This window comes from Salvelinus fontinalis, chromosome 13 (genome assembly GCF_029448725.1).
Source record: "Salvelinus fontinalis isolate EN_2023a chromosome 13, ASM2944872v1, whole genome shotgun sequence".
In the NCBI taxonomy this organism is placed as follows: domain Eukaryota; kingdom Metazoa; phylum Chordata; class Actinopteri; order Salmoniformes; family Salmonidae; genus Salvelinus; species Salvelinus fontinalis.
Window position 1 is genome coordinate 24441840 of NC_074677.1, and position 22291 is coordinate 24464130.

Genomic DNA, 22291 nt, shown 5'->3' on the forward strand with positions numbered 1-22291 from the left:
TTGAACTCATGTGGCTGAAAACCCCTGAGCCTATCCCTCTTGAGCTGTGGCCAATTAACCTCTTGATTGGTCCATTCTGATAATGAGGAAGGGGTAACCTCTCTACGAATCTCAACCAATCCTAATTTTGTCCATGAATTTGTATTGGATGTGTAGTTATTGGCAAACTCTAACTGGATAAAAGAGTGAGCCGGATTAGCAGGAACTACACCATCTAGTGGCCAGAGCCTGGTAATAAGTTTTAGTGATGGGCCATAAACCTAACAACTTTATTATTTTAAGAATGTGAAATATCAGAATAATAGTAGAGAGAATGATTTATTTCAGCTTTTATTTCTTTCATCATATTCCCAGTGGGTCAGAAGTTTACATACACTCAATTAGTATTTGGTAGCATTGCCTTTAAATTGTTTAACTTGGATCAAACGTTTTGGGTTGCCTTCCACAAGCTTCCCACAATAAGTTGGGTGAATTTTGGCCCATTCCTCCTGACAGAGCTGGTGTAACTGAGTTAGGTTTGTAGGCCTCCTTGCTCGCACACGCTTTTTCAGTTCTGCCCACAACTTTTCTATGGGATTGAGGTCAGGGTTTTGTGATGATACCTTGACTTTGTTGTCCTTAAGCCATTATGCCACAACTTTGGAGTATGCTTGGGGTCATTGTCCATTTGGAAGACCCATTTGCGACCAAGCTTTAACTTCCTGACTGATGTCTTGAAGTGTTGCTTCAATATATCTACGACATTATCCTTCCTCATGATCTATTTTGTGAAGTGCACAAGCCCCTCCTACAGCAAAGCACCCCCACAACATGATGCTTCCACCCCGTGCTTCACGGTTGGGATGGTGTTCTTCGGCCTGCAAGCCTCCCCCTTTTTCCTCCAAACATAACGATGGTCATTATGGCCAAACAGTTCTGTTTTTGTTTCATCAGACCAGAGGACATTTCTCCAAAAAGTACAATCTTTGTCCCCATGAGCAGTTGCAAATCATAGTCTGTCTTTTTTATGGCGGTTTTGGAGCAGTGGCTTCTTCCTTGCTGAGCGGCCTTTCAGGTTAAGTTGATTTAGGACTCGTTTTACTGTGGATATAGATACTTTTGTACCTGTTTCCTCCAGCATCTTCACAAGGTCCTTTGCTGTTGTTCTGGGATTGATTTGCACTTTTCACACCAATGTACCTTCATCTCTAGGAGACAGAACACGTCTCCTTCCTGAGCCGTATGACTGCTGCATGGTCCCATGGTGTTTATACTTGCATACTGTCGTTTGTACAGATGAACGTGGTACCTTGAGGCATTTGGAAATTGCTCCCAAGAATGAACCAGACTTGTGGAGGTCTACAATTTTTTTCTGAGGTCTTGGCTGATTTCATTTGATTTTCCCATGATGTCAAGCAAAGAGGCACTGAGTTTGAAGGTAGGCCTTGAAATACATCCACAAGTACACCTCCGATTCACTCAAATGATGTCAATTAGCTTATCAGAAACTTCTAAAGCCATGACAACATTTTCTGGAATTTTCCAAGCTGTTTAAAGCCACAGTCAACTTAGTGTATGTAAACTTCTGACCCACATGAATTGTGATACAGTGAAATAATCTGTCTGTAAACAATTGTTGGAAAAATTACTTGTGTCATGCACAAAGTAATGTCCTAACCGACTTGACAAAAGTATAGTTTGTTAACAAGACATTTGTGGAGTGGTTGAAAAACGAGTTTTAATGGCTCCAACCTCAGTGTATGTAAACTTCCGACTTCAACTGTATTTCGTTTTCAACAATCTATCAAAAAGAGCAACTAGATAGCTACATGTAACTCAAAAGCAATGGAAATAACCCCAGTGCAGGGCTAGCTTGGAAGAAAAGGGAGAAAAAGAGCGCATCAAAGGGGGAAGCTCAAAGCTCCAGGTGGGAAACTCAACGGGGGCTTGTCCATGAGCCCACAGCCCTCTGGCACCAACAAACGTACACAGACACACACACACACGTGAATGCACGCACATGCATTTGCACACACACAAACATACAAGCACACACAAATGCAAGTGCATGTGTGCACACACATATATGCACACACACACACACATCCTCAGGCAAGACAGGTATCTATCATTCGTATGCACTGTGCAACCAAGCAGGCAGGGAAAATGTGGCTTCTCTCAAGAGCAGAAAACAATCTGTTGAAATGCACAAAAGAGTGCTTCACCCTGAGACTGGACAGGGCCCTACTTCAGGGATGCCATTTGACAATCAGCCTCAGCAAACATTTGTATTTTCCCCCATCCCTCACTATTCTGCTTTCCATCCCTCTCTCCAAGGCCCATCAGATGACAAATAACAAAAAAATAACCTGGTTTCCAGGAGATGGTGACATGCAGACTTATGAAATGTATTATAAACAAATTTAGTCAAGCAAATGATATTTCAATAAAAGTGTAATTTGCACTCTGTGCTTATACAGCCAGTTAAGATGTGGCAGCACTATATATGTTCTCCCAACTGAGGATTAACGAGTGTCTGGGAGACTTACATTTTACAAGCTGCTGCAACACCCATTAATCCAGTATTCCTTACCAGCTCTGGGTGTGACATAAACTGTCTGCAGAATCTGCTTGAGGAAAACAGTTTGTGTAATTTGTTCTACATTTACAGTACTCCGAGTATGTTCCCCTTGCTAGCGACATAAGCTGCTGGAAGACATTTGAGTTCACTGGAGTAGCTCCCTTTCATATATCCATTCCGTCTCCAGCAGTATCCAGTATTTTGGAATACATTTTCTGTCTGCAAACTGAAGCATTCAGCAGTGTCGGCCTTGGTGGAATGTAATAATGGTCTGGGTCCTGACATACTCTCTCCTTGTGCTGTGACTGTCTACCAGATTGCCAGTTTGGCTGAGCCTTATGTAGCATGGGGAGGGAAGGTTGCATTCTGTTGGTTCACTAGGTTTAAATGTTAACCTTGACATTAAGTTAAAAGGCTCAGCAAAGATACACTGCATGACCAAAAGTATGTGGACACCTGCTCGTCGAACATCTCATTACAAAATCATGGGCATTAATATGGAATTTGTCCCCCCTTTGCAGCTATAATAGCCTCCACTCTTCTGGGTTGGCTTTCCACTAGATGTTGGAACATTGCTGCAGGGACTTGCTTCCATTCAGCCACAAGAGCATTAGTGAGGTCGGGAACTGATGTTGACCGATTAGGCCTTGCTCGCAGTCGGCGTTCCAATTCATCCCATAGGTGTTCAAAGGGGTTGAGGTCAGGGCTCTGTGCATGCTAGGCAAGTTCTTCCACACCAATCTCGACAAACTATTTCTGTATGTGCACAAGGGCATTGTCATGCTGAAACAGGAATGGGCCTTCCCCAAACTGTTGCTACAAAGTTGGAAGCACAGAATCGTCTCTTTGTATGCTGTAGCGTTAAGATCTCCAGTTAAGATTTCCCTTCACTGGAACTAAGGGGCCTGGCCCGAACCATGAAAAACAGCCCCAGACCATTATTCCTCCTCCACCAAACTTTACAGGTGGCACTATACATTGGAGCAGGTAGTGTTCTCCTGGCATCCGCCAAACACAGATTTGTCCGTCGGACTACCATGTGGAAAAGCGTGATTCATCACTCCACAGAACACGTTTCCACTGCTCCAGAGTCCAATGGCGGCGAGCTTTACACCACTCCAGCTGGCACTTGGCATTGCGCATGGTGATCTTAGGCATGAAGCTTCCGCCGAACAGTTCTTGTGCTGACGTTGCTTCCAGAGGCCGTTTGGAACTCGGTAGTGAGTGTTGCAACTGAAGACAGACGATATTTACGCGCTTCAGCACTCGGCGGCCCCGTTCTGTGAGCTAGTAGGACCTACCACATTGCGGATGAGCCATTGTTGCTCCTAGACGTTTCCACTTCACAATAACAGCACCTACAGTTTACCGGGGCAGCTCTAGCAGGGCAGAAATTATTAACTGACTTGTTGGAAAGGTGGCATCCTATGACGGTGCCACGTTGAAAGTCACTGAGCTCTTCAGTAAGGCCATTCTACTGCCAATGTTTGTCGATGGAGATTGCATGGCTGTGTGCTCGATTTTATTCACCTGTCAGCAATGGGTGGCTAAAGTAGCTGAATCCACTAATTTGAAGGGGTGTCCACATACTTTGTATATATAGTGTAAGCGACCTCATTAATTTAATGGATACCTTTTCTATTTTATGGAGTATTCTACTGAAAAAGCTTGGTATCACTTGAATGCAAAGGAATATAATGGTTTCTGTCTCGTCTTCATCTTGTACGTGAACTGAACTGACGTTACTTGAAGGTTATTGAAAGAAACGTACCTATTCCATCCACATAAAACTAAAACACCTCAGCTATCTGTAGGCTAGATGCTGAGTGAATAACACCATTCTCCAAACCTTTCGAATGGCCTTTATATAGGGCCTAACTAAAAGGCTATTCAATCTAGCTAGACACTCCGCTCCAAAGACCCAGGCTGGGCCTATAGCCACTGAGATCTTTAGGGTTAATGTCAATGGCCTTGGCAAGATAACTAGCGTGGATTCAGCCCTTTATCATTGTTTTCAATTGAAAGCTACAAAAGCATTAAGGTGTGTCTGCCAACAGCTGTTTGGAGGGTAGAGAAGGGGGATTCTGCACTACAAAAACGGACTGGCCATAGGGCAGTTCTGGCAAATGCCAGATGGGTTGTTCCATCTTTAACCCAGTGAGCCGGTCCAAAAAAATGTCCGGTGTGTTAGAAATGCCCGGACCAATTTCTGTTCCCAGTCTAGACTGCTGCTCTATCTGATTAGCTAGGGTCTACTTGGCTTCGCCCCGACAACCATCCATTAATGAGCTGATCCTTCCAAGTGCATTAAAACATAAGAGCAAACATTGACTGTGGTTAACTACCCTTTTGCTGCTGTTCGCTGGATATTACCACAACTGATGTTTGTTTTGTGGGTGTGCATGTGTGTGTGAGTGTGTATATGAGTTTGCAGCTCATGTGAGGTTTTTTCTTAACATGCCCGACACGATGACAGCGGTCACAACCTGTGTGGCTTTTGTAGGTTCAAATGAATGCCTAGACATCCATCAAACAGACTAGCGTTCAGTAAAGAGAAATGCAGCACCCTGCTAGCCATGATGCTGTGCAGCATCCTAAGAAAATATAAAATAATAATTGTACATTTTATTGGTAACGTGCTTTTCAAAAACCCAAAGTGCTAAACCCTGTAGCCTATTGGTGCAAAACAAGGCAGATTAAGTGCAACAAATTAAGCAGCAGGGGGCCAAAACAGGCATTTAAAAGTAGAGTTTGAATATGGATTTGATGTTGGTCAAATATTATAAATGCAAAGTGCTCCTCATGAGCTCCACTGTAAGGTGCACGATTAGTGTTCTAGACTAGACTAGACTGCTATGTAGACTGGTAGGATGAGATCAATGCGGATTTCAACAGTGGTAGGGGGCATGGGGGGCCAGTCAGTCCATCACCTCAGTTTAGGTTCCATTGATCAGAAATGCTTTCTCCTCATGTTGACTAGAGCTGGGCGATATATCTAATTAATTTGAATTTATGTTTTAGCGCGATGTTCCAAATACTTGTATCGCAAGAATCTAGGTTTTTATTTGTTTTCGTTTTTATGAGCGTTCTATGTATTTTTTGGGTTGTCTCCTTCGCGCCTTCTGTGCTCCTTCCCACTCACACACAGACACCAGACACACAGACACCCCTCCCACTGCCGCTCACTTCTTCCACTCCGACAAGCAGTTTAAACTGGTTTCCACTAGTTACAGTTCAACTGTTCTACCTTGTTAGTAAGCAAAAAGATCAAATTTGGCTAGACATTAAATATAAAGATTAGCTGGCTACTCACCAGCATGTGGACTTGTGAGATTGTTTATGAGACCTGTGTTAATGTTCTGTTATGTCTGCTAGCAGAAGTTGGTCCTTATTAGTGGATGTGCATGGATCTGGTTACATTTTTAACAAAAAGGGCTCTTTTTCATAGACAGACTTGGAAGCCAGATCAGTGAATATTGCAAAAGGGCAGATTAAACTATTTTGATAAAGTAATTCAATTATTAGTGGGTCTTTGTGGAAGGCTTATATTTAGCCACGGTATAATTTTATATGTAGTGTTTTGACCTTTAATTGTGCAACAGAGCTTATTTAGAGAACTATTTTAAATCTCTCTCTCTCTATATATATATATATATATATATATATACACTGCTCAAAAAAATAAAGGGAACACTTAAACAACACAATGTAACTCCAAGTCAATCACACTTCTGTGAAATCAAACTGTCCACTTATGAAGCAACACTGATTGACAATAAATTTCACATGCTGTTGTGCAAATGGAATAGACAAAAGGTGTAAATTATAGGCAATTAGTAAGACACCCTCAAAAAGGGAATGGTTCTGCAGGTGGTGACCACACACCACTTCTCAGTTCCTATGCTTCCTGGCTGATGTTTTGGTCACTTTTGAATGCTGGCGGTGCTTTCACTCTAGTGGTAGCATGAGACGGAGTCTACACTACATATATATATATATATATATATATATATATATATATATATATATATATATATATATATATATATATATATATATATATATATATATATAGTGAATCACCCATAAGTTTGAAAACATTGAGATATGAGTTTTAGGACATATCGCCCAGCCCTACTGTTGACTGACTGCCTGCTCTAACCATGGCAGAGAACAGCAAGGCATAGCAGAGGGGTGTGTAGTGGGTCTGTCTGTGTGTGTCTGTGCCTTCGTGTGTTCACGCAGCACAGACATTATTTACTAGGGTGACAGGAAGCATCGAAAATCCCAATGCTGGATCATCTCAGTGTGGCATTAAACAAATCCAGCGATGACAGACAGACAGGATGTCATATTTCATGTGTCAGTCATTCAGCTGCCTAGGCCCATTAATATATATCATACATCATTCTGTGACAGGTTCAGTTAAATGAATATCTGCCATAACTGCCAGGAGACAGAAAAATGCAGCTAGGGAAGATGGCAAATTAATTGAGGGCTTGAAAAAAGTGGTATTTGTCACAAGAGGGAAATATCTGGCAGCGTGCCATCATCAAGTACAAGAAGACCCGGCCGTGTTGAAAGCATCTCTCTCGAAATGTGTTCTCTTTCAAACTAGCAGCTGCATCCATCCACTCAAACACAATACACTGTAGACTTGCTTGATACTTATGCGTCTTCATTCTTGGAATTTACGTTTTATTTGGTTTCTGTAGAAATACGGCAGACCAACTGTATGTCGATACATTCAGTTTCACATTCTTCTCCTCAATGAAGTGCTTATCCATTTCCCCTGTCTGCCCTCTCAGACCCTCTATTCAGACAGCAGCTCTAAGACAACAGTTTCTAAGAAAATCCATTGTTTAATTCTGAAGGCCAGACAGACACGATTATCGATGGTAGTGTTACTGAGAGACATTCACATGGAGGAAAAATAATTAGTTATCCATACTCTCTTAGAAAAAGGGTTCCAAAAGGTTTCTTTGGCTGTCCCCATAGGAAAACCCTTTCTGGTTCCAGGTAGAACTGCCCAGGTAGAATTCTCTGTGGAAAGGGTTTTACATGGAACCCAAAAGGGTTCTACTTGGAACCAAAAGGGTTCTCCCTGGAACCAAAAAAAGGTTCTTCAAAGGGTTATTTTATGAGAACAGCGAAGAAACCTTTTGGGTTACAGACCTACAGGTAACTGCCAAAATAATGCTAGAACTTGAGTAAATGAGGGATACAAAGTATATTTAAAGCCGGTGCTTCCACACAGGTGTGGTATCTGAGTTAGCCTTTTCTCAATAGGGGGTGCTGTTGGCACTTTGTAATAATTTCGTTCCCAAATTAAACTGCCTCGTACTCAATTCTTGCTCGTACAATATGCATATTATTATTACTATTGGATAGAAAACACTCTCTAGCTTCTAAAACTGTTTGAATTATATCTGTGAGTAAAACAGAACTGGAGTTAGAGCAATTTTCCTATGAGGATGTGAGAATGCTGAAATCTGCCTGTTGTTCTGAGGTCCCTTTATAAATTTGCCTGTCTTCTATTGGTTGAGATGCACTGCATACGCCTTCCCCTGGATGTCAGCGAATAGTGAGAATTGAAATGGTGTTGCTAGGCAGATCTGAGAGCTTATAAATGGGCTGGCAACGTGGGGTCCGTCCTTTCTTCTCTTCACCATGACGCAAAAAGGACCTCTGGATGTCGTTCTAGCAAGCTCCAGTTATAGCCCTTAGATATATCCGGCTCTATTTTTATTCGATATAGGTGTTAAAGACATCATAATGTTGTTATTTTAAACCAAGTTATATCAGTTTATATCAGTATATTGCGATTTTCGGATATTTATTAGTGCTGAGTTTTAGTGAGTTGGGCACGTCTTTGCCACATGGCTAATGTTTACTGCTAATTCCAACGTTGAAGACGACAATCTACAACCGAGCAACGATTCTTTTGGAAAAAGGACAACTTGCCCAAGATTCTGATGGGAGTTCATCAAAAAGTAAGAACTATTTATGATGTTAATTCATTGTTCTGTTGAAAAATGTTAAACTCATATTCCGCGATTAATCTCGGTGCGGTCTCGCTTTAACGCACGCTGTATGTCGTAGTAACGTTAATTTTAAAAATCTAACACAGCGGTTGCATTAAGAACTAATGTATCTTTCATTTGCTGTCCAACCTGTATTTTTTAGTCAAGTTTAGGATTAGTTACTGATTAGATTAGGTGCCTCTCCCAAGATTTCTCCCGACATATTGTTGGCAGCTTGGCTACTTTTCTCATTGTATAACCACGATTTGTGCTGCTAAATATGCACATTTTCGAACAAACTCTATATGTATTGTGTAATATGATGTTATAGGACTGGCATCTGAAGAAGTTTGAGAAGGTGTGTGAAAAAAATTATATCTTTTGCTGGTTTATTCGTTATCGCTATTGTTGGCCTGAATCAATGCTGTTGTGTGGTTGGCTATTGTAGTAAGCTAATATAATGCTATATTGTGTTTTCGCTGTAAAACACTTAAAAAATCTGAAATATTGGCTGGATTCACAAGATCTTTGTCTTTCATTTGCTGTACGCTGTGTATTTTTCAGAAATGTTTTATGATGAGTATTTAGGTAATACACGATGGTCTCTGTAGTTATTCTAGTTGCTTTGGTGAGAGTTGTGATGGTGGCTGCAATGGTAATGTCACGTTCCTGACCTATTTATGTTAGTTGTTATGTGTGTTAGTTGGTCAGGACGTGAGGTTGGGTGGGCATTCTATGTTTTCTGTTTCTGTGTTGGTTTTGGGTTGCCTGGTATGGCTCTTAATTAGAGGCAGGTGTTTGGCGTTCCTCTAATTAAGAGTCATATTTAGGTAGGCGTTGTCACAGTGTTCGTTGTGGGTGATTGTCTCCTGTGTTTGTGTATGTCGTTGCGCCACACGGGACTGGTTTCGGTTTGTTTGTTAAGTGTCATTTATGTGTAGGTTTTTCCCTGTTCGTGCGTTCTCGTGTGTTCTGTGAGTCCGTCGTTCAGATCTGTTCTACACCGTTTATTTGTTTTGTTAGTGTATAGTCAAGTTCGTGTTTTTTTCGTCTTGTCATTAAATTCATTATGTATTCAAACTCCACTGCGCCTTGGTTCAATCCCTGCTCCTCTTCGGATGAAGAAGAGGAGGACAGCCGTTACAGAATCACCCACCACTCCAGAGCCAAGCAGCGGAGGCAAGGGAAAGCTCGACAGGGCAACAAGGATTTCTGGACTTGGGAGGAAATATTGGACGGGAGAGGTCCATGGGCACAGCAGGGAGAATATCGCCGTCCCAAAGCTGAGCTGGAGGCACGGAGGAGAGCAGAGGCTACCGGAGTGAGGAACCGGAGCTATGAGGCAACGCGTCTGGCACGGAAGCCAAAAAAGCCCGTAAGTAATTCCCAAAAATTTCTTGGGGGGGGGCTAAGAGGTAGTGGGCCAAGGGCAGGTAGGAGACCTGCGCCCACTTCCCAGGCTTACCGTGGAGAGCGGGAGTACGGGCAGGCGCCGTGTTACGCAGTAGAGCGCACGGTGTCTCCTGTACGAGTGCATAGCCCAGTGCGGGTTATTCCACCTCCCCGCACTGGCAGGGCTAGATTGAGTATTGAGCCAGGTGTCATGAGGCCGGCTCAACGCGTCTGGTCTCCAGTGCGTCTCCTCGGGCCGGCATACATGGCACCGGCCTTACGCATGGTTTCCCCGGTTTGCCTACATAGGCCGGTGCGGGTTATTCCACCTCCCCGCACTGGTCGGGCGACCGGGAGCATTCAACCAGGTAAGGTTGGGCGGGTTCAATGCTCAAGAGTGCCAGTACGCCTCCACGGTCCGGTATTTCCGGCGCCACCTCCCCGCCCCAGCCTAGTACCTACAGTGTCTACACTACGCACTAGGCTACCAGTGCGTATCCTGAGCCCTGTTCCTCCTCCACGCACTCTCCCTGTAGTGCGTGTATCTAGCCCGGTGCCTCCAGTTCCGGCCCCACGCACTAAGCTACCAGTGCGTCTCCAGAGCCCTGTACAAACTGTATCTTCTCCCCCTACTAATCCTGATGTGCTTGTCCTCAGCCCGGCGTCACCAGTGCCGGTACCACGCATCAGTTATAGAGTGGGCTTTGAGAATACAGTGTGCCCTGTCCCTGCTCCCCGCACTAGTAGGAAGGTGCTTATCCTTAGCCCGGTGGCTCCAGTTCCGGCACCACGCACCAGGTCTACAGTGCACCGTATCCGGCCAGAGCCATCCGTCTCCCCAGCGCCATCTGAGCCATCCGTCTCCCCAGCGCCATCTGAGCCATCCGTCTCCCCAGCGCCATCTGAGCCATCCGTCTCCCCAGCGCCATCTGAGCCATCCGTCTCCCCAGCGCCGTCTGAGCCATCCGTCTGCCAGGAGCCTGCAAAGCCGCCCGTCTGCCATGAGCCTGCAAAGTCGACCGTCTGCCATGAGCCTACAGAGCCATCCGCCAGACAGGAGCCGCTAGAGCCGTCAGCCAGACAGGAGCCGCTAGAGCCGTCAGCCAGACAGGATCTGCCAGAGCCGCCAACCAGACAGGATCTGCCAGAGCCGCCAACCAGACAGGATCTGCCAGAGCCGCCAACCAGACAGGATCTGCCAGAGCCGCCAACCAGACAGGATCTGCCAGAGCCGCCAACCAGACAGGATCTGCCAGAGCCGCCAGAGAGCCATGAGCAGCCAGAGCCGTCAGAGAGCCATGAGCAGCCAGAGCCGTCAGAGAGCCATGAGCAGCCAGAGCCGTCAGAGAGCCATGAGCAGCCAGAGCCGTCAGAGAGCCATGAGCAGCCAGAGCCGTCAGAGCGCCATGAGCAGCCAGAGCCGTCAGAGCGCCATGAGCGTCGAGAGCCGTCAGCCTGCCATGAGCGTCGAGAGCCGTCAGCCTGCCATGAGCGTCGAGAGCCGTCAGCCTGCCATGAGCGTCGAGAGCCGTCAGCCTGCCATGAGCGTCGAGAGCCGTCAGCCTGCCATGAGCGTCGAGAGCCGTCAGCCTGCCATGAGCGTCGAGAGCCGTCAGCCAGCCATGAGCGTCGAGATTCGTCAGTCAGCCATGAGCTGCCCTTCAGCCTGAAACGGCTAGATACCCAGAACTGCCCATCAGTCCAGAGCTGTCTCTCTGTCCGGAGCTGCCTTTCAGTCTGGAGTTGCCCCTCTATCCTGATCTCCCTCTCTATCTTGATCTACCTCTATATTCTTATCTATCCCTCTGTCTTGATTTATCTCTCTGTCCCGGTGCTGTCCTTATTAGTGAGGTTATTAAGAGGATTTTGTGGGGGTAAAAAGAGGGTGGACATTCTTAGAGGGAGGAAGCTAGGATGGATTATGGTGGGGTGGGGACCTCGCCCGGAGCCTGAGCCACCACCGTGGTTAGATGCCCACCCAGACCCTCCCCTAGACTTTGTGCTGGTGCGTCCGGAGTTCGCACCTTGTGGGGGGGGGTAATGTCACGTTCCTGACCTATTTATGTTAGTTGTTATGTGTGTTAGTTGGTCAGGACGTGAGGTTGGGTGGGCATTCTATGTTTTCTGTTTCTGTGTTGGTTTTGGGTTGCCTGGTATGGCTCTTAATTAGAGGCAGGTGTTTGGCGTTCCTCTAATTAAGAGTCATATTTAGGTAGGCGTTGTCACAGTGTTCGTTGTGGGTGATTGTCTCCTGTGTTTGTGTATGTCGTTGCGCCACACGGGACTGGTTTCGGTTTGTTTGTTAAGTGTCATTTATGTGTAGGTTTTTCCCTGTTCGTGCGTTCTCGTGTGTTCTGTGAGTCCGTCGTTCAGATCTGTTCTACACCGTTTATTTGTTTTGTTAGTGTATAGTCAAGTTCGTGTTTTTTTCGTCTTGTCATTAAATTCATTATGTATTCAAACTCCACTGCGCCTTGGTTCAATCCCTGCTCCTCTTCGGATGAAGAAGAGGAGGACAGCCGTTACAGGTAAACTATGATTTATACCTGAAATATGCAAATTTTTCTAACAAAACATATGCTATACAATAAATATGTTATCAGACTGTCATCTGATTAAGTTGTTTCTTGGTTAGTGGCTATTTATATCTTTATTTGGTCGAAATTGTGATAGCTACCTATGCAGGAAAAAAATGATGGGAAAAAAAAGTTGTGTCTTTTGCTATCGTGGTTAGCTAATAGATGTACATATTGTGTCTTCCCTGTAAAACATTTTAAAAATCAGAAATGATGGCTGGATTCACAAGATGTGTATCTTTCATCTGGTGTCTTGGACTTGTGATTTAATGATATTTAGATGCTAGTATTTACTTGTGACGCTATGCTAGGCTATGCTAGTCAGCTTTTTTACTGGTGGGGGTGCTCCCGGATCCGGGATTGTGATGAAGTAGAAGTTAATTATACAATTAACATCCCATCATGCTAAGGGTCTTATATCAAAATGCTGGGCAGGCCATTATTTTTGCTATACCATGGCAATGTCCCCATCCACAGGGCATGACTGGTCAGTGAATGGTTTGACGAGCATGAAAACGATGTAAACCATATGCCATGGCCGTCTCAGTCACCACATCTCAACCCAAATGAACACTTATCGGAGATCCTGGAGAGGTGCCTGAGACAGTGTTATCCTCTACCATCAACAAAACAAATTATGGAATTTATTGTGGAAGAATGGTGTCGTATCCCTCCAATAGAGTTATCTGTATCCCTCCAATGGACACTTGTAGAATCTATGCCAATGTGTATTGAAGCTGTTCTGGCTCGTGGTGACCCAACACCCTATTAATACACTATGCTGGCGTTTCCTTTATTTTGCCAGTTACCTGTATATACAGTACCTTCAGAAAGTATTCACACCCCTTGACTTTTTCCACATTTTGCTATGTTACAGCCTGAATGTAAAACAATTTTGTCACTGGCTTACATACAATACCCCATAATGTCAGTGGAATGATAAACTTGGATTAGCTAACACAACGTGCCATTGGAACACAGGAGTGATGGTTGCTGATAATGGGCCTATGTAGATATTTCATTTTAAAAAAAAATTTCCAGCTACAATAGTCATTTAAAACATTAGTAATGTCTACACTGTATTTCTGATCAATATGATTTTATTTTAATGGACAACAAAATGTGCTTTTCTTTCAAAAACAAGGACATTTCTAAGTGACCCCAAACTTTTGAATGGTAGTGTATATATTTACAAATTAATGAAAGCTGTATTCAACCCCTTTGTTATGGCAAGCTTAAATACAAATGTCCTTAACAAGTCACATAATAACTTGCATGTGTGCAATAATAGTGTTTAACATGATTTCTGAATGACTACCTCATCTCTGTATCCCACACATACAATTATCTATAAGGTCCCTCAGTCAAGCAGTGAATTTCAAACAGATTCAAGCACAAAAAAACATGTTTTTCAAAGCCTCGCAAAGAAGGGCACCTATTGGTAGATGAATATCCCATTGAGTGTGGTCAAGTTATTAATTACACTTTGGATGGTATATCAATACACCCAGTCACTACAAAGATATAGGCCTCCTTACTAACTCAGTTGCCGGAGAGGAAGGAAACCACTCAGGGATTTCACCAACAGGGCAATGGTGACTTTAAAACAGTTACAGGGTTTATTGGCTGTGGCAAGGAGAAAACTGAGGATGGATCAAAAACATTGTAGTTACTACACAATATTAACCTAATTGACAGAATGAAAAGAAGCAAGCCTGTACAGAATAAAAATATTCCAAAACATGCATCCTATTTGCAACAAGGCACTAAAGTAATACTGCAAAAAATGTGGCAAAGCAATTCACTTTTTTCCCTGAATACAAAGTGTTATGTTTGGACCAAATCCAATACAACACATTACTGAGTACCACTCTCCATATTTTCAAGCATAGTGGTGGCTGCATTATGTTATGGGTATGCTTTTAATCATTAAGGACTGGGGAGTTTTTTCAGGCAGGCAAAATCCTAGAGTAAAACCTTGTTCAGTCTGCGTTCAACCAGACACTGGGAGATTAATTCACCTTTCAGCAGGACAATAACCTAAAACACAAGGCCAAATATACACTGGAGTTGCTTACCAAGAAGACAGTGAATGTTCCTACATGGCAGAGTTACAGTTTTGACTTGAAAAATATGCTTTAAAATCCATGGCAAGACTTGAAAATGGTTGTCTAGCAATGATCAACAACCAATTTGACAGAGCTTGAAGAATATTGAAAATAATAATTGGAAAATATTTTACAATCCAGGTGTGCAAAGTTCTTAGACTTACCCAGAAAGACTCACAGATGTAATAGCTGCCAAATGTGATTCTAACATGTATTGACTCAGGGGTGTGAATACTTATGTAAATAAGATATTTGCAAACATATTAAAATGTCACTGTCATTATGGGGTATTATGTGTAGATGAGTGAGAAAATACATCTATTTAATCCATTTTGAATTCAGGCTGTAACAACAAAATGTGGAATACGTCAAGGGGTATGAAAACTTTCTGAAGGCATTGTTGTTTGACATAAATACGCCATTTTTGTCATCTAGACTACATTTGAGATAAGTGTAGTTGGCTTAGTTGCCATGAGTATCTCAATCCAGGTTGAGATGTGTCCTTCTTTTCTAAGCTTTCCATAATTGTAAATGTTAATAGCCATTAATAATATGTCAATCATAAAATAAGATTTTGCATTTGAACCTTTCACAGTTTGTCGATGACCCTACAATAGTTCTGTAATAGAATTAGTTACAAGTACCATATACAACATGTCAGTAAACTATGTCATCCACCACACACGCCAATCTTATTAAATGAGATCACTCACCAGGAGTGACAATAGTATCACAACCTATTGCCTTGTGACATTTGTCTTCTGTCCACTGAATGACTATGAGCATTCTAATCCCCACTGTCTACCCACCTGTAAACGCTCAAACAATCCGAAGTCACTGGAGTTATTATGACCCTCAACAAGTATTTCTGGAGAAACGTTTGGCATTTCATGAGGGTAGAAAAACAAAGGGCTATAAAGTAGGAATCAGCTCATGGGGACTTGGCAGTATTTGTTGCAACATCAGTTTGAGAGTCGGAATCGTTTAGAAGTGATGGATTTAAGATAATTGAATGTGTAAAGCCCCAAAGGGAAAGTGATGGGTCTCTTGCTACACTAAATGCTGTTTCTATTAACATTGTTTTCTACAAAAATCAAGTAAGGTGTAGAAAATAAATCACATACTAGACCTATAGCCACAAGTGCTGATTTCAATGACATCAATGAAAGGAAACTTGTATTCTCCTTCCATTATTATCGGTACTACTGGTTACACTGATTGCTTTTCTTCCCTTACAATAATTATCTGTGCTAAACGGGGAAACTCAAATGAGGTGTTGGGGAAAGACATTTGCTCAAAGTCTTCATTGTGTTCATTGATAGAAGGGGCTGTGAATTCTGCCTCGGGATCGATTTCTTTGGATTGCACAGGGCCGATTGGTCTTGACCAGTTGATGCTTAGCGTGTGTTCGGATGAAAAGCCTACAACACAATGAACATGTAATGTGGTTTTACAGCGGCGGTCGGCTGAGCAGGCATTAAGTAATATTAAATTGGGGTGGGGTGAGAAGAGAAGGGAACAATTAAACTGCAGTTATTTAGTGCACTGGTATCAGGGTTTTAGAGGAGACGGAGCTTAATAATTTTGTAATTTCTAAAGGCATTCATTGTTATACACGACTTCTAGCTCAGGCACTCCCTTCTGCCTCTCTCAATAGGCACTAGGCAGCAGGCTTAATAGAGCGCTTTACGCCTGCCTCGGACAGTTCACTTGTAAAGAACAGCTGCTGCAGCTGTATGTCCAGGTGGAAAAATGTATTGATTTCAATGACCTGGTTCAATGAATGCCAACAGAACACCTTTCTGAATGCATTTGAGATTACAGAGCTGCTTTTGCAAATTGAAGCCGTGCAATTCCCTCTCAAATTGAAAGCCAAAAAGGGGTTTGGGGTGGAGAGAAAAACATTGCTCTGGAGGGCATGTAGGCTACACACTGGCACAACAAAGAATGAATGGGGAACTGTGGGGAAACATGGCGAGTGGTATCGAGTAGTAACTTCCCTAGTGAGGAATTGAGGTAGAATACTATCAGTAATGTTTCTCCTATGTGGACAAAGTATTTAGCACTTATATATAGAGCGCACTGGAGAGAGAATACAATGCTATATGGACTATTCATTAGGTTGATTTGGTACTAGACTGAATCCCTGATTCTGAGTAGAGCACAATAAAGAGGTCAGTTTGAGGATCAATCTCACCATGGTGGTTAGAGTGTTGGACTAGTAACCGAAAGGTTACAAGATCCATTCCCCGAGCTGACAAGGTAAAATCTGTCGTTCTGCCCCTGAACAAGGCAGTTAACCCACTGTTCCTAGGCTGTCATTGAAAATAAGAATTTGTTCTTAACTGACTTGCCTGGTTAAATAAAGGTAAAATAAAAATAAATAAATAAATGGTGTTAGCTTGTCATCCTACACAGCTTGAGGCAATTCTTACAGCCTCCTTCATAGAAGTATCTAACCCAGTAGTACAGCTAAAGTTGTTGTAATGTATGCATGATAAAGCACATTGGTGTTGTATGAAAAACATACTACAGAGGTGTAGCTTGGAAGGAATCCATGAATTAAGTCACAACACAAGTAAAGGCCTACAGTGATGAGATTATGTAATATACATTTGGCAGTTAGGTAACATAGTTACATTGTAATAACTGATGTAAGTTCCAACAAGTGGAATGAAATAATAATGAATGATTTAATAAGTGCATGTTTAGGCTACACGTACTGTTGTGCATGTGAGGAGCTTATTCCACAGACAAGTAAGGCAAAGAAATTCCATGAAGAACCTGCATGGGATCCACCAGTGTCTTGTTCTGGGTTCTGAAACCTTCTAGAACCTTTGGAAGACTATCCTCCTACTGTCAGTCTTTGTCTGGCACATTCTTATAAAAACAAATCCAGAACACAGCTCAACAAAACAAGCTCTGTGACAGAGATATAGATATTTGGCTGAGTCGCCTCGTTTTAAAGCCACATCTATTGGAATCCAGCTAACAAAAACAGAAATATGCAGGCTAGAGCAACGCCAAGTGCAAGGCCAGCCCAGTAATACAGATACAGGGAATGGGGCTGAAGAAAATAACAACTCTCTCTTCAAATAGTGTCAAGAGATTAACAGCCGAATCCAGAGGAGATGGCAAAACACAGAGATTAGGTGCTAAAAACACACATCGAAGCAAATCCCCCGCCGGGCAGAAAAGTAGTAGTAGTAACAGCAGCCTGGAGTTACTCACCTCCAACGCCTCCAGCGTCATGAAACCAGAGATGGAGAAGCCGTCTATGATGTCCTCCTCAGTGGACGTAGACTCCTTTCTCTTTCTCCTGGGGGGCCTTGGACGGGAGGAAGAGGGGTTCCTGCCTCCTTCCTCCCTCTCTGAATCAGAGGAGAAGCGCAGCCCCACAGAGCCCCCCCTCTTATGGTTGTTGTTCCTTATCCCATTTGATCTCCGTCCCTGATCCCTCTCAGACTTAGACTTCCTCTTTTTGCGGAGCCCACTGGACCGAGGGCCATCCATTTCTTCAGAGGAAAAACCCACCTAAAGACTCCTCTAGTAGAGCAGAGAATCAACCCTGTCAAGGGCACTCACTGGCACAGTTGAACTTCCAGCAGAAAGAAATCCCAACAGATATTTCCCAACAATATCCAACAAGTAGTAAGTATAGATACTTAGTGGATGAAATCCAACAGAAAAGAAGCAATCAGATAATATCCAAAGGGCATAAGCTGGAGTAGAGAATGCATTGAGTCATTGAAAGCACAGCAGCATATTCCAAGAAAAGATTCCCAACGGTCGTCCATGAAATCCACTGACAGGCAAAGGGTAATACAGTCTGTTAGACGTGGTAACTAGGCTGTCAACTCCAAAAAGAGAAAAAAAGGAGACAAATCTTTAAGTGGAACAGAATGTGTGATCACTGGACATGTCCTGCCATGGTGAACCAACTGTAAAAAGCCACATCCTGATCCTTCTTCTTAAGGAATCCCCACTCTTCACATGCTGTTATGTCAGCCAACTCTCCCTCCTGAAAGTCAAAGAGATAGAGAGCATATATTTGCAACATGTTCAGTTAGCAGCAGGCCTTACTGTTGAATGCATTAAGTCAATGAGCCATCCTCTCAGGGTAGGTAGGGAGATTATACAGTACAGGGGAAGGGGATTGTTGCCAGTCTACATAATGCAACATAAATTCATGTTTCATTACGCTATATCTTTAGAGTCATCTTCTCACCATATTTTCCTTTATTCTTTTACAATGCACAACCATTAGGCCCCTTGGCTGAGATCATTGAATACAGTTACTTGCACATATTAATATGAATATTGTTAATAGTCAGATGAATATAATACTTTGATTTAAACGTTTACATGCTTTGCAAGAACGATTTCACTAATAATCATTTTAACATAGACACATCTGAAATCAGGCTTCCTGATGGGACTTTGGCGATTTTCTGCATAATTTATCAATCAAAGTAAACGTTCTACCACAACGACCATGTTATTTTTGGACGCCTACTTGGTTCTGAGTTTGGACATATAAAATTTGTTTGTGAAAACTATTTTTAAGATGCATACTTTTATTTTTTTCTGAACTCACTTCACTCGCGCATAAGAGGGAGGTTTGTACTGCTGGTGCTGACACATGCACAGATCAAATACACTGTTGGAACTCCGATTTAAGCTGTTTATATGTCCTAATAATTCAAAAGATTGCTCAGAAAACCAGATCTTTCAATCGCTGTATGCTTAGGCCTACTTCGATTATGACCTTTCACCGACTAAGATCACTATTTCCATACTCGGCCTAGATAGATTTATAGGGGGGGGGGGGGGGGGGGGGGGTAGTCCATGTAACTGCCAGGGGACTGCCATAATCAGTTTAATATCAAATTATTAGTGCATGTAAACATACTCAGTGTGTGTTTTAAAGTGCTTCTCTACTACTGTTTCTGAAGTTCCCCCCCTTGGTTTTACCCTATCCTGTACCTTTAATGAAATAAGCATTTTCTTACATTTATAATGTATGGGTATTTCTTCTATTTGGATTAGCCTATTCCTTTATATGTGTATATTTGAAACATAAGCCTGCTGTGGTTATTAGCTTGGTTTCTTTCAGTACTGTTCACTGCATATAGAACACCAGCTTGCCTGATCATCACACTATTATGTCTGTTTCCAAAACCACTGTGCTTTAAACAGGTAAATCTAGTATAAACTTCTTAATATCCACGACACTTGCCTTTCAAACACTTCCATTCCCTACACTTTACATTATCTCCACACAGGTGCCGAAAACCTTGATTCAGTTGACACAATAACATTACATTGATAAATAAATGTTTCATCAAGGAATGATGCCACGGTAGTCTTTTTTTCCAGAGTTTGCAGTGCGCTCATCATTCTGTATGTTTCATTTCAATCTACACACAACTAACCCGCTAAATGATTTAGCACATTCTGATTAGTTAGAGGTGTTCTTTGAATTACATGTAAAAGCTATTGTGTATTATGCAAGGTTATTCATTCTTATAACGCACTTGTTTTGTCACAGCATGACATGATATTTTACAATCAAATACATTTTGTCCAATAGATCTTCTCATCTAAGCTATATATCTAAACATGTTGATCACAATCTAACCTAGATATTAAATAATTTCTGTCCTTGAGAGTTTGAGATTAGGATTCTGCCAACCAATGCTCACACCTAAACCTAGACTGATGACAAAGACCTTTTGACAATCTGGTCCAAAAGCACTTGAACCTGGAGCATCGAAGTTACGTGATCACAGTCATAATAGGCTATTCTAAATTATTAACCTATTTACATTTCTCATGCTACAATATAATACAATGTAACCATAATGGTTTGAGTTTCAGACAGGCAACATATTCAACAGTTTGTCATCTCAATCATTCCTTCACACATAAATCCATTCTCACTCTTCTAATCTGCTTTGTATGTCAAAGATACAGAGAAAGTGTGCTCTCTGAATACTACAGGATTATCAAAATCCATTTCCAGATAAAAACGTGTACATGATGACATCCCCAAAATGGTAGCCTATCCATCATTGAATACACCAAACCGTACAGGCATGTTCAAGCCACTCCAAATTCCATCACCCCCTCCCAATTCTGCCAGTGAACCGTTCCAGACAGTGGGAACACACCTTGACTAGCTCCATCATCACCAGACACACCATTAGAATCATCTGTCCTAGACAACCACCATATTCAACTTTGCATGATGTCATTGTCCAATGATTGCAAATCAAGGTGGCATAAACTAGACTACAAGTGGCAAATGTTACACATCAGCACATTACAATGGCTCGCAAATATTTTCTTATTTGGACGGATGGTGCGTATTAAGGGCGCATCTAAACGATCCAAAATCACAGCCTTGTCTAGAAGTCAAATTCAGTTTTTCCTATAACGGTCCTAAGCCATTTACCAGTCCCCATCCCTTTAACCTGATGCCCCGTGCCAGCACTCCCCTAATTACATGCATACAACATAGCTATAGTAAATCATTTAATAGCTGTTTTGCCTCTTCGCCCTCCCTTTTCTCGTTCCTTCCTGTTATCACACTCTATCTTGCTGTCTTCGTTCAGTTTTTTTATCTGCTCCTCTGTCAGTAAATCTCACGCTCCGTGGCCAGTCCAGCCCACAACTGCGACTGGCACTGCCTCCTCTCCTCCTCCAGCTCTCCGCTTATTTTCACAACACACAAAGCGAGCCTCTTTCCTCCAAGACATGTCATGCAAAACCAAGAAATGCAAACCCTTGAAAGTGGGGACCGTCCGGGCAAGTCGCAGGCATTCGGATACAAATGGTCAATACAAGAGAACAGAAAAGGAAAAATGTAACAAACAAATAAATCCCGCAAGGAAGCAAAGGAGCTCTTCTCTCCCAGTCCGTTCTTCAGTATCTCGGAGAAGGGACCGGGCGCATTGATATGGCGATGCCGCAGTGCCGCTTTACAGGGTATGCGCTTCCTCGGCGCAAATAGTGCTGCATATGGAATCTGGTATGGGTCGTTGTACTAAGGAGAACATGTCTAAACTATGCTTATGTAATGTTGTCGTTGAAACTCTGTAATAAGTAATATACATACTTAAATAAATAAATACAAATACATATTATTGAGTATACACTTAGGCTACTCACCAAAATGCTAGTGCACAAAACACCACTTGTGACGTGATCATTCCTGACAATTCCCACCCTTCTAACCATATAGTCACCCCTATTTAAGATACTCATTATAAATCATGTAGCCTATCCCAAACAACATGTACATTAATCTAAACCCTCCCACCAGCATACCGACATCCCTATAGCTCTCTTGACTATATGGATCTGGAGTAAAGGCAGACAGACAGGCAGTCAGTCAGCGTTGAGCTTTTTTCTGCTATCACCCAGACACCCATTCAGTGTTATTGACAGAACCATCCTCTGCAGACAGACCATGGACCCAGATGTCAGATTATCACACAGGTTATGTAACAGGGCTAGGTTCTCTTCAGGGAGAGACCAAGGGGCCGTGCATCACCCAGGTGGGTTCTACACATTGGTGGTGGATGAGGTGAGTTTCCCCCTACTATGTAAAGCACTTTGAGTACCTTA

The 22291-nt window shown here is 42.7% G+C and overlaps 1 protein-coding gene across 6 annotated transcripts in view; it reads right to left on the reverse strand.

Moving 5' to 3' along the window:
- The window catches only part of LOC129868293 (autism susceptibility gene 2 protein-like), a 560243-nt gene extending 538627 nt beyond the window's left edge, over positions 1-21616 (reverse strand). For all 6 annotated transcript variants that reach the window (XM_055942132.1, XM_055942136.1, XM_055942135.1 and 3 more), the window contains exons 1-2: positions 21447-21616; positions 17891-18680 (exon numbers count right to left, since the gene is read on the reverse strand). In XM_055942132.1, coding sequence (XP_055798107.1) covers positions 17891-18172 — 282 coding nt within the window. In that variant the 5' untranslated portion in view covers positions 18173-18680; positions 21447-21616. The remainder of the gene's footprint in view (positions 1-17890; positions 18681-21446) is intronic.
- Positions 21617-22291: the final 675 nt, after the last annotated feature.